The following is a 13,871-nucleotide window of genomic DNA, read 5'->3' on the forward strand; positions in this document are numbered from 1 at the left end:
ACAGATGAATGAGGCAAATGGAAGTGTGGGAAGCCTCAGTCTATCAGTCAAGAGCTAAGGTTGGATGCAGCTCCTTGTTGAGTGAGGTCTTGAGGCATTCTCCTATGCTTCTCTGAGAAGCATGACCGGTACTTCCCTGGGAACCAGATTCAAATACATGTGTGGTCTTTTCAAACTCTGTCGATGGAAAGGAAACTTGCTTCTGGAATGTAAATACTGAAGATGAAGCTAATGCTCTTCTCTGCTGACTTGAACTGGGAAACGGGTTGCATGTGATTTTTGACTGACTTCCTTGACTTATAGGCACATCAATCGCTTCTAGAAAAAGCTGAACATATGCTTGCAGAATTTCTAGGATATTTACATGAGGATGATCCTCAGTGCTGTGACCAGTCAACTTTGGCTCCAAAGCAAGCTGTCATTTCTTTACCTCCGAAGGATCTGCCATTGAGGTGAGTTGAGAATGGCTAGGAATCCTTAGAGACAGTTGCTCCTGAAATTTGAATTCCTCACTGCTTAGATTGCTGCTGCTCAAATGCCATTATGCACAAAATCTGTTGGTTCTTATTGTCTAATGTTACATATCCTCCTCTTTCTCAGCAGTATTTGTTTGGGTAATGTTGCATTACTGTGTTAAGCTGCAGGCACAAAGACAGTGAGAAGCTGCTGCTATAGTGTCAATGTGTCAGGCTTGCGGCCCTCAAGCTTCCAAAAAACATGATATTTGGCTTCAACTATCTTGAAAAAATCCTCTATAATGTAACTTCTTTGTTGTCATCGTTATGTGCCTTCAAGTCATTTCCGACTTACGGCAACCCTAAGGCGAACCTATCATAGAGTTTTCTTGGCAAGTTTCTTTTGAGAGAGGAGTTGCCTTTGCCATCCTCTGAGGCTGAGAGAGTGTGATTTGCCCAAGGTTACCCAGGGGGTTTCCATGGCCAAGTCAGGATTCAAACCGTGGTCTTCCAGTGTCCTAATCCAACATTTAAACTACTACACTACACTGGCTCTCTTTACAGTATTTTAATATCAGGGTATTTCATGACCATGGATGCTCATTAAACAGTCATGCCTTCCATCTTCCTTGGCAACACAGCAGGTGAGCCATTCCTCACTATTCTCAAGAGACAGCTATGCTCAGGTTGGGCAGCTCCTAAATTAACTGCAATAGCCATATAGAAATGGCTCACTGTTGTAAATGTGCCAAGATACCTGGGAGGAATGTACTCCCTGCCTTTATGACCAATGACAGATGAAAGGTCTGATGGATCAAGAATGGTTGAGAAAGACATTCTTAAAACATCCCCCAGCTGTTTTCAATGATATGATAGATGAGTTGTTGTTTTGTTGTTAGCTGCCTTCGAGTCAACCTCAACTCATGGCAACCCTGTGAATGAGACGTCTCCAAGCCCTCCTATCCTCTGTCTCTCTGCTCAGGTCCTGTAACCTTGGTCTCCCTTATTAAGTCTATCCATCTGGCTTCTGGTCTTCCTCTCTTTCTACTTCTCTCCACTTTCCCCAGCTTTGTCTTTTTTAATGTCATGCCATCTCATATGTGTCCAAAGTACGACAGCCTCAATTTAGTCATCTTGGGTGGGTTACAGACCGCCATAAGGGACGTCCTTAGGACGTCCCATTTTGAAAAGGGGGCGTCTCTTCCAGACACCCCTTACCCTGTTACGGACAGAGTCCGTAACAAATGGCGGCGGCTGTTCCACACGGCCACTGCCATTTTGACGTAACGGACGCTCTGCGTCCGCACGTGGTGCCCCGGAAGTGACAGCGCGAGTGCGTGACTAGCGCCTCACGATGTCTTTTCCGGGGCCCAGGAAGGAGCGTGATTTCCACGCTCCTTCCTCGGAGCGTCTGGGACCCGTGCAGTTTGGCCGCTGCGGCTCCCGGACGCTGCAACCGGCGGCGGCGGGAGACCACCACATTTCGGCGGTCTGTAACCCGCCTTGGTTTCCAGGAAGAGTTTAGGCGTGATCTGTTCTCGAACCCATTTGTTTGTCTTCTTGACCCTGCACAATATCTTCAGCACTCTTCTCCAGCACTACATCTCAAATTAATTTATTTTTGTATTATTTGCTTTTTTCACTGTCCAGCTCTCACATCTGTACATGGGGATGGGGCGTATAATGGCTTGGATGATTCTAACTTTAGCGTTCAGCTGTATATCTTTCTAAGCCCTAATTCTTACATTTCAAGATTGACACGTCTGCCGCTCCCCTCTGATTGTTTCTCACGCCAACCTTCATAACAATGCAATACAATGCATGGGGAGTGGAAGGAACCACACAGACACTGTTCTCCAAATTTGGCCTCTGGGCTCTTGTGGTCCTCTCTGTGTAGCCCTACCTGTTCCCATTCCTGTTCTGGTCCAGAAGAGGCTGGTATCAGAACCATAGGAGAACACACCTTTCCAGTGGTTACCAGTCAGATGGCTGAGTTGAGGAGGAAAAATATTGCCACACACCCATATATCTTGTTCATCTTGTAGTTTTGTAGTTTTGGAAATTTGGACTGTCAAATGTAAGAAGATAGATTGACTGCACTTATATCCAGCCTTTCCCCCAAAATGGGATCTAAGGCAACTTACAATAGTTTTAAAAATAATAACAGCTAAAACAATGACTACAAAAGTTGAAAGAGAATTATATAAGAGTATTATTAGAAACATGGTCAATAACAATTTAAATGACTTAAAACGTATTTATAGTGTTGCTGTTGTGTGCCTTCAAGTTGTTTTGGCTTATGGCAATACTAAGGTAAATTGATCATGGGGCTTTCTTGGCAAGATTTCTTCAGAGGAGGTTTACCATTGCTTTCCTCTGAGGCTGAGAGAATGTGACTTGCCCAAGGTCACCCAGTGAGTTTCGTGGCTGAGCTGGGAATCGAAATGTGGTCTCTAGAGCTGTAGTTCAACACTTAAACCACTATGTCATGCTGGCTCTCTCCAAGGCAGCTTACAATAGTTTAAAAAACAATAATAGCTAAAACATTGATTACAAAGGCTGAAAGGGAATTCTATGAGAGTATTATTAGAAACATGGTCCAAAACAATTAAAAACACTTAGAACATATTTACAACATAATTTCAAAAAAATTTAAAATACAGCACACTACATTACATACCCACGGCAACTCCATAATTACAATTGAGAAGGCCTGTCTAAATAAGAATGGCTTTGCCTGCTGATGGAAAGAGAGGAGGGAGAAGGCCAACCTGACCTCCTGTGGAAGGAAGGTCCACACTCTGGGACCAGCCATGGAGAAGGCCTTCTCATGAGTCCTCACCAACTGCACAGCTAGTGGGACTGTGAGAAAGCCCTCCCCAGCAGATCTTGATGCAGGCCCTGGCTGTCCAGATGTCCTCCTTTTCCAGGACATGTCCCACATTTCCAGGCTCAGATCTGAGTTCAGACCAAGCTATGAACCTGAGATTTCAGGGGGAGTGTAACCGCTTCAAACACAGACTGGATCCCTATTTCCCAGATCTGCCTTTCAACTGACCAGGACTGTCTTGTCTGGGTTAAGCTGCAGTTTGTTTGCCTTCATCTAGTGACCAGTGATTCCCAAACTTTAGTCCTCCAGGTGTTTTGGACTTCACCTCCCAGAAGCCCCAGCCAACTTAGCCAAGAGTCAGGAATTCTGAAAACTGAAGTCCCAAACATCTGGAGGACCAAAGTTTGGGAACCACTGATTCTATTCAATTACTGACAGCAGACCTTGATCTAGTAAAGAAGCAACTTCCTTGGATTTTAATTTGAAGGAGAGAGAAGAGCTGCATGTCATCAGCATACTAATGAGCAGACAGCACCCCAAAACTCTGGATGACCTCTCCCAGAAGTTTCATGTATGTACGTATTTATGTATTTATTTATTTCATTTCATTTCATTTCTGTGCATTCCAGATAGAGAAAGGCACACATCTTTATGCTCGTGTCTGCCTCCTTCATAGATGAGAGCGGGTAGGATGGTCTGCTTTCTTTCATGAAAATAAGAGGGAAGCAAGTGAGGGAAGGAGACCTCTCCCCTCTACCTTGCTGGGATCTGTTGTTTCAAGCCCTTTTCTGCCCAGTAGAGAAGCTGATCTAGGAGGAAAGAAATACAATGCAAGCAATGAAATACAGCAAGGTAAGGAAGGATATTTTTTTCTCATGTTTTTCTTTTTTGGAAGGGAAAACTAAGACCCTCCCCATGTAAACATAAACACACACGACTGCCCTGTTATATCTGGTTTGAATCATAGAATCCTTGAGTTGAAAGATACCTCAAGGGGCCATCCATTCCAACCCCATTCTGCCATGCAGGAACTCACAATCAAAACATCCCTGACAGATGGCCATCCAGCCTCTGTTTAAAGACCTCAAAAGAGGGAGACGCCACCACACTCCGAGGCAGTGCCTTCCACTGTGAAACATCTCTTACAATATAGAAATTCTTCTGGATGTTGAGATGGAATTTCTTTTCCTGTAGCTTGCTTCCATTAGTCTCTGTCATATTCTCTGGAGCTGCAGAAAAAGGATTGCTCCATCCTCAATACGATACTACTTCAAATATTCAAACAGGGCTATCATATCACCTTTTAACCATCTCTTCTCCAGGCTAAACATACCCAGCTCCCTAAGTCTCTCCTCACAGGACTTTATGGTTTCCAGACCCTTCACCATTTTGGTCACCTTCCTTGGACACACTCCAGCTTCTCAACATCCTTTTTGAATTGTGGTGCCCAGAACTGGACACAGTATTCCAGGTGAGGCCTGACCTCGATCTAGACACTATGCTAGAGATGCAGCCTAGAAATGCATTGGGCTTTTTAGCTTCTGCATCACACTGTTGACTCATGTTCAGTTGTGGTCTACTAGGACTCTTCAATCCCTTTCACATGTACTGTTGTCAAACCAGGTGTCCCCCGATCCTATATTTATGCATTTATTTATTTATTTTCTCCTTAAGTGCAGTAGATTTATTTATTTATTTTCTCCCTAAGTGCAGGGTAGCTTACATTTCTCTGTGTTGAATTTCATTTTGTTAGCTTTGGCCCAGCTTTCTAGTCTATTCAGGTCATTTTGAATTTTGATCCTGTCCTCTGGGGTATTAGCTTCTCCTCCTAATTTGGTGTCATCTGCAAATTTGATAACTATGCCCCCAATTCTGTCATCCAAGTCATTGATAAAGATGTTGAATAGCACTGGGTCTGGGACAGAACCCTGTAGCACCCCACTTTAGAATCACTTGTGATTTCTCTGCTATTGGCATATTATATGCTATTTGTTGTTGTTTTTTGTGCCTTTTCCAAATTATAGTGACCCTAAAGCCTATCACAGGATTTTCTGGGACTGAGTGTGTGACTCGCCCAAGGTTGCTCAGTGGGTTTCTGTGGCTGAGCAGGGAATTGAACCCTGGTCTCCAAAGTCCTACTCCCAAACCACTACACCACACTGACTCTCATGTATGTCTTTTATTCTTCACTAAGCAAACTGTCTTATTGTTCATAACCCTCATAGGATTGAAAGAATGAATACATGTGTCCAAAGTAGTGTTTGACAATAACACATTACAAATAACTAGTTGGCAGTAATTAATTATTTTCCCCACATTCAAAGGTCTGACTATATTACATTCCAGCCGAAATTTAATTAGGTGTACTTTCACTTCTTTTGCTGTGTAAATGTACATTTTAGTTGCTTTTATAGTTACAGGAGTGTTCATTCATTCTTCTGGTTCACACTGTACTTTGAGCTACCGCCTTCCCCATTTTTGTGGTTGTTGAAACAATAAATGAAGTACAGAGGAGGAGAATTGGTTTTGCACTACAGCCTAGTACTTTGTAGCATTGAGATATTTTTGTGGCACAGGGAAGAAAAGTCACAACGATAAAATCAACTCATTGAGTCTGGAAATATAATAGTAACAAATTACTATTTGAAAAAGTAATTACATAAGCTCTATTTTTTAAAAAAATGTATGGGTGGGGGACTTAATCATCATCAAGAATACGACTGGACTAGATATCTCATATTACCCTGAAATTGGCTAGTTAGAATAGCTAAAAGGAGCAATTCTCACATTTCGAGAATCAATACTGAGTTCATTATGATCAACCAAACCTCCAATGGGAAGAATAACTTTCAGTTAGAAAAACAACTGAATCAACTGAATGGTTAAAATATGGTCCATTAATTATGAAATTTACACATTATGTGAAAGCAAGCAAGGAAAACAAGTGGGAATTATATTTGTGAAAAACAGTGCAAGTTCGACTACTATGCAGATAATGTGAATTTTCTCTCTTATATTAATTGTTCCTTAACTTGTGTTCAAAGGTTGTTTCTGTTTTAAATCCCATTGTAATTAAAACTCTAAATAAAAGACTGTAAGCTAAAGAGGAGTAATAATAGGATAAAATTAACTTGAATGTCATCAACAATGAGCGGAAAGTTTGGGGGGTACGTGTGTGATATAATCTGTTGTAAATATTTTTGGGTGTGTGTCTAGGTGTAAGTTGTTTTGTTACCTATTTGTTTTGCATGTTTTTCATTCCGATTTGCTTGTATATATATTTTCTTGTTTATTCGTTTCATGATATCTCTGGGTTTGTTTGATTGCTTGTTTGTATTTTTCTGTGTGTGTGTGTGTGTGTGTAAATTTCTATCTTTTATAGTTGTTTCAATTCAAAATAAAAAAAATTAACCTAAAAACAAATACAGTGTGTGTAACTGAGATATACATACAGAACAAGATATATACAGCTCATTAAATTTAACAATTATTATTTTAAAACCCTGGAAGCTTTTGAGCAACCTTAGCTAGAAGAGGTGAAGGCAAAAATTAAACTGTGTTTATGCATGTTTAAACTGTGAAATGAGATTTAAATGCAGATCTTAATAATATTATTATGAGCTGCATTTACATCGCTAATAATAAGAATAAGAAGAATATGAGCAACATTTACATCTTATTTCAACATACAGGTGCTTCACAACTTTTTATTTACTTATGCAACAGCACAAATAGACCCACATTCAGAGATGCTCACACTGCACTTACCAGTGAAATTCCATAAATAAACATGTGGATTATACACATGACAGCCAGCAAAGTGTAATAGTGTGAGCATTAGACTATGACTCTGGAGATCAGGGTTCGATTCCCTGCTTAGGCATGGGAACCCACATGGTGACCTTGGACAAGTCACACGCTCTCAGCCCCAGAGATTGGCAACAACCTGAAGGCACACAACAACAGAAATTATACCCATTCTTAAACATGCCAGGGAATTGTGGCCAACTGCAGCTTTCCCATGTATGTATCCTTGGGTATTTAGAGATATAACATTTTGTTCTTTGTATTTTATGTGCTTATCACACTGGTGAAACATGTAGGACCTGCTGCCACATCCCATGCAAATGAGCTCTACATTTCATCGCAGATGCAGATTAGAAATGAGCCTCTTACCTCCACAAGGAACCTTCCAGCCACATCAATATATGTGAGTATCTTAAGTTCCTAACCCCAGAGGATGACTGTATGGGTAGCTATAAACCTGTATCTGCAGCAGAGCACATTTAGCTGGTGGTTTGTCAAAGAATGTGCGTTTCTGCTGTTCTGTTTTGTTTGGCATGCCACTAAGACAAGAGACAAGAGGGATCAGAGAAACGTAAAGACATTCAGCATTTGAAATGAAAGCCTGAAGTCAATGCTGGTGTTTTGTTCTTTTGAAGCACTTGGTTCCAAGTTTTGACCCGGGAAAGTTGTTATGGTGGGTCCTAGTTGTGTAGAGTTATGACTTGCCAAAAGTGTAAGAGTCTTTTGCTCTGAGCATATAGCTCTCGATTGTTGCATGCCTTGGAAATCAGCAAGTTTTCAGCCTGGATGAATGTAAAGGTGGCAGCAGAAACTGCATGCTTGTCCTACTAGAGAGTGAGTCTAGTAGTAGATCAGCTCTGAGCTGGGACACCCGCATTACCATGAATTAGGATAGTCACAGGCAGCCTGAGTGACTCTGGGCCAGTCACTATCTCTTTGCCCAACTTGAATCACATACAAATCACTCAGAGGCTGCATCTGCACTGCAGAAATAATGCAATTTGACACCACTTTAACAGCCATGGCTCAATGCTATGGAGTTCTGGGAAGTGTAGTTAGTTGCAGCACAGTTCAAGCAGCAGAGTAATGTTCTCACCTTAAGATTATGGTATCCCATCATAAACCTTGTATGTTTTTTTAAAGTTTCTCACAAGATTCAAAATTGCAAGGGAGGCTTGAGATCTTGCAAGATATCTTCCTCCGGCAAGATTTGAGACAAAATTATATAGCACTGCCTCACAGGTCTGATATTTCCATAATTGTCTTTGCATGGTCTCCATCTGCGTATTCCCCAGTGCGTCCTTTATTTTTTAAATGTTTTTTTAAGAGATATAGTGATAAAATAGTAAACTGTAACATTTCTATTGCTATTTATTTCCACACAGTGATTCAGTGCAGGGCAGTCCAATATTGCATAGGAATTGTACCATTACAGTTTATCATTTTGGCACCATAAATCATTTTGGCACTACTGTATAAACTATAAAGAACTAGGGGAGAAAAACTCTAGCACCTTAGCACAAAAACAGTAAGAGGCTGTGCTTAGAAAAATCATCCCCATAATGTATTATTCAACCTGTGTAGTAGAGGGAGGGGTCCAATACAAATTGAAATTGGCTGAGAAATTGATCTTTTTGGATACAGGCATCTACTGGTTTAGCACTAAGGCTCCAATGAGATATTTTTAAAGCAATAAAATATTTAAAGGATGCAGGGGAAAATAGGGAAGAGGGTAGAAATATCCTCAAAATAGGGAGGGAATGAGAAATTGGCTACACTTACTTCAGTTGTCCACAATTTGTGAAATGTACTGGTTTAAAAAATTTCTTGCCTTTCAGGTATGTACAAAATATTTCAGAATACTGCAGAAAAAGAGGGAAATAGCCCAAAACATCATGTGGTTGGCAAAATGTCATTTGGATTTTTTTAAAAGTAGAATATATAGAATCCAGGCTCAGCTGTAAAACCCACTGGGTGACCTTGGGCAAGTCACACTCTCTCAGCCTCAGAGGATGGCAGTGGCAACCCTACACGGAATAAATATTGCCAAGAAAAACCCATTAGGGTTGTCATAAGTTGGAAACGACCTGAAGGCATGCGGTACACCAACAATACAGCAAGAAATACAACCGCCTTCTGATATATTTGCTCTGTCCAGAAGAACCTGAGGTGATAGCAGCAAATCCAACCTTTCTCCTCTTATTTTTACTCTAAAGCAGGCTGTATGCAGTATGCAGGTCTTCTTTCCAAGGTTGATAGCATTGCCAGAAATCTCCCAGTAGTGCTGTTATCCTTATAAACAAGGCGTGTACCCCACATGCTTCACTTTCAATTAAAACAGCATACTTCAAAGTCTCCCAGAAGTGCTTTTAGCCTCAGAAAAAATGCATGCATGCTCAGTACAACTTGTTTTACAATAAAAATAAGGGTGGAAAGGTTCATTTTTGCTGTAGCCACCACAGAAAATTCAACAGTAGTGGTGGATAGGTGGAGCCATCAGAATATTAATAGGATGGGGTGCGGTTTGGTCTCATACCTTAAGAGGTTGCCCACTGCTGGTTTAAAGATACAGAACTAGGGTGTTATTCAGACAGTGAAACTAATCCTGGTAGAATGTGGATTAAATCTTTGTTGTCCAGATGCATTTCAGGGGGGACTGCAAAAAAACCCACTTAACCCAGGAAAATCAATCTTGGTTTTTTTCCTAAGGTTTCCTAAAAGATTCTCATTGTCAGCTGTGTGAATAACTGATGCGGATAGACCTGGATAAACCAGGACAAAACTCTGCATGCCTTGAACGTGTTTCGAATACATTCCCATCATCGATCATCAACTCCATCTTAATTCGAGTGCTGACACATGTGAGCAACAGAATTCGCAGAAATCAGGTTCTGATTTACAAAAATAATGTGAATAACAAAACTGGAATGCGTGAGTGAGATTATTCGCATAGTCACGCAAAGAAAACAACAACATTTGTATAATCCCTAGGGTTGCATTCTGTACTGCAGAAATAATCCAGTTTGACACCACTTTAACTGTCATGGCTCAGTGCTATGAATGTCTGAGCATTTTAGTTTTGTGAGACATTTAGCCTTCTCTGTCAGAATGCTCTGTCATCACAACAAACTACAATTCTCAGAATCCCACTGCATTGAGCCATGGTAGTTAAAGTGGTGCCAAACTGGATTATTTCTGCCATATGGATGCAGCCTAGAAGACAAGAGAGTCTAAGAACTTTAGAAAAGCTCTGCTGGATCAGGTGGGGGACCTATCTACCCTGCTATTCCATTTCTTACTGTAGTCAAGCAGACAGCTGTGGAAGCTCGCAAGCAAAACAACCACAAATCTGTATCTTCTTTATCTTCATTTTTTTTGGCAGTGTGTACATGGCTGCCCTAATTAACAGCATAATTGGATCAGACCCAAGCTTCGTCCTATCCAATATTTTGTTTTCCATGGGGCTGTCTGGGTGGTCAGTGAGATGCCTCCAAGAAGCTTGCATAAATATAGTCAGCTCTCCATATTGATTGATATTTTTTTAATCCAGGGATTCAAGCATCCATGGCTTGAACATATTTTTTAAAATATATAAATTCCCAAAAGCAAACCTTGATTTTGCCATTTTACATAAGGTACGCCTTTTTACCAGTGAGCATCCACATATTTTGTTATCCACGGGGGAACGAAACCCCAGCAGATATCAAGAGCCCACTGTATGTCTCCATAGTGTGAATGGCTTGTTCCCAATATGTCTCATCTCCCCAGAGAGCTTTTATTACTAGATAGCATCTAAAGTTGTGCATAAATAAATATATGTGTCAATTAACACATTTGGCACCCTTCAGGGAGACTCTCCCTCTGAACATGGAGCTCTTGGTCAGAACTAGTGAGAAGAGAAGAGGAGCCTTGCTGGCTCAGCCCAGAGGTCCATCTTGTCCAGCTTTCTTTTTCTGTGGGTGACCCACCAGATGGAGCTGGCAACCTCACAAACAGAGCAGCCTTCCCAAGGGATGTCACCAGGGGGGTGCGGGTCACATGAGGTGGCACCCTAACGGGGGAATGACACCACTGTTCCCCAAATACAGTCTGCTCTTCCTTTACGAGGGGGATCCATTGCGGACCCCCTCCTCCCCCCCCCCCCGCATAAAGGGAATTCCACCTATGCTCGAGCTCCATTTAAATGAATGGGGCTCGTGCATGTGGCGGTGCGGCTGCGTGGCGGTGCACACACACCGCAGGTGCTCATGCCATTATTCCTTATGGGTCACTGGCCCTTTTCCCAGCACACTTTCAGCATATGCTGAAAGCCACGTAAAGCACTCCCGCATATGACGCGAGCGCACTGTATCTGCCTTTTGGCAGATATGGACTGCAGTGTTTGCCTGTGTCCCTTAAAATGCTGGAGAGATGGTGTGAGCAGGATGAGGCTCAATGGGAGGAGAAAGGAGAGGCCCCAGGTTATAAAAATATTTTTTTGAATTTTGAAACTTTTTAAATTAAATTTTAAAATTCAAAATTTGAAATTTGAAAATTTAAAATCTAAACTTTTTAGCTTTTCTTTAGGAACATCACATCTTCCTGAATATTAACTTTAACCACATGAAACTACATACACGTAAATATATTTAGGCTGTGTGTCATTATCATTTAAAGGTACAGTCAGACCTTGGTACATGTAGGGATCCATTCCAGACCCCCCACAAAAAACACAGGACCTCACGTCCCATTGTCCCTAACGGCAGCATGATGTGTGTGTGCCCACCTGCACATCTGCATTCACCTGCCGCTATTGGGAACAATGGGGCTTGCCATCCACGGACGATTAAATCCACGGATGGCAAGCCCATGGATAAGGAGTCCCCACTGTATAACTTTAATTTTGCTAGTTATTTTGTGTCACCACTATTCCATTGAGTGAGTTACAGGAATTATGATTTATGGCTAACATTAGTACATAAAACATGACTAAGGATTCTGCACAGTGTGGGATGGGAGGAAGTCAATGGGGTGTGTGTGACTCCATGAGTTATTGCACCATGTGATGCCAACTCTCGTGATGCCACTGTCCAACATTTGTGTGTATGTGTATATGCCTTGTTGACTTACAACAACCCCTACATTCCATAGTTTTTTCTTAGCAATACTCAGAAGTGGTTTGTCCTTGCCATTCTCTGAAATATGGCCTACAGCATTTGGTATTCCTTGGATGTCTCCTTCCGTATACTAGCACTAGGTGATGCCAGCTCTAGTGATGCCACTGGCCCTGCCCACCTCCAGCCCCACTATTTGAACTGAGGCTGGTAAGAAACTCTTGAAAACTGAAGAATTCCACACCATGCCATGGTTGTTTTCAGGCAATAAAACAATGCTTCTTCAGCTATCTGATGTTGGGACTGGCAATGTTTTTCTCCTAATGTGTCAGGGAGCTGTACTGTACTGTGCCCATTGAGTACAATTGTGTATTCTCTTCCTGGGGGCTCTATAAGGACCAGCAGCTGATGATGCAAGCAACCGGCACTAGTCCACAGATCCCCATTTTAAGTAGTACTAAACTAGACTTTGATTCTGATATATGGCAGGCTCAGGACAGCGTGGTATAGTGGTTTGAGTGTTGAACTATGGAGACCAAGGTTCAGTTCCCGGCTTGGCCATGTAAACCCACCAGGTGACCTTGGGCAAGTCACACTTTCTCAGCAGGGGAAGGAAGTTGCCAAGAAAACTCCATCATAAGTTCTCTTTAAGGTTGCCATAAGTCTGAAACAACCTGAAGGCAAACAACAACAACAAAAACAACAAAGGCTCAGGAGCATCACAAGGGTTTATTGCTTTACATTTTTTAGTATGATTATATGTTTTTGGAGGTTTTATTGTTTGTCTTATATTCTTATCATTTTAATTATATTTGTTCACCACCCTGCTATCCATAAAGGATGATGAAAGGTGATTTTAAAATGCTTCACTTCATCCATCCATCAGTCTGTGGCAAGAGAGAGTGAATGTGTTTACAACCTTTTCCAGCCTCCAGATGTTCCAAATAAAATATAATTGACAAAGAAATTAAAAAGTACGAAACAGGAACCATCGCTGGAATGTCTGGTGATATCCAAAATGGGTTAAGATTATCTGTGGTCACTTAAGTGTCCTGCTGCTGAAATCCAAAAATCCAAAAACTTGTCTGCTCTTGCATAGATCCCCGGGACATGTGGAGAAAAGCACTGGGATCTATCAACAAAGCCAGTAAAAAGTCTTTGTGTCACCTTGAAAATATATCCAATTATACAATTCAATGAGACATTGTATAATGTTACAATATCTTAGTATCAATCAATATACAGTATTACATAATCTTTTCTGGCCATTCTCTGCCCCTGTTCACCTGAGGCAAGCGCTCCTCCTCTTTACACTTAGATGTGCTAAATTTTCTTTGTTGTTAATAACAACAAAGTCAGGTAACATGATACCTGGAGTACATTAGAGAGGCACAATGCAGAGCTAGATTGCCTTGACTGGAGGTCTTCAAAATCAGGTTCAATAGTCATTAGAGATGCTCTAGGCTGGGATGTTCCTTCATAAAATCCAGAGAGATTGCATTAGATGTCTAGGAAAAGGCATCTCCCTTCCAACCAAGAAAAGAGGCACTCAGTGGCTGCATATTAGGGATGCCTGCCATAGCTAGAAGAGTCAGCATGGTGCAAATTCAGTTTTAACAATGGTCGTTGTGGGACAAGACAGGAGGACGGAGACAGGAGGAAGGATGTTGCCTAAAGCCCAGGTAA

At 41.5% G+C, this 13,871-nt stretch overlaps 1 protein-coding gene across 2 annotated transcripts in view; it reads left to right on the forward strand.

Moving 5' to 3' along the window:
* The first annotated feature begins 361 nt into the window (after nt 1-361).
* Nucleotides 362-13,871, forward strand: part of HOPX (HOP homeobox) — a 47,037-nt gene continuing 33,527 nt past the window's right edge. The window contains exons 1-2 of one of the 2 annotated variants that reach the window (XM_089488839.1): nt 362-452; nt 7,389-7,495. In XM_089488839.1, the coding sequence (XP_089344965.1) occupies nt 7,436-7,495 (60 nt within the window). In that variant the 5' untranslated portion in view covers nt 362-452; nt 7,389-7,435. Of the gene's footprint in view, nt 453-4,739; nt 4,757-7,388; nt 7,496-13,871 lie in introns of those variants that run through there. The other variant, XM_089488840.1, reaches the window with a different exon arrangement.

The sequence above is a fragment of the Sceloporus occidentalis genome, unplaced genomic scaffold, assembly GCF_023333645.1.
Source record: "Sceloporus occidentalis isolate IW3139 unplaced genomic scaffold, rSceOcc1.0.p SCAF_1, whole genome shotgun sequence".
Lineage (NCBI taxonomy): Eukaryota > Metazoa > Chordata > Lepidosauria > Squamata > Phrynosomatidae > Sceloporus > Sceloporus occidentalis.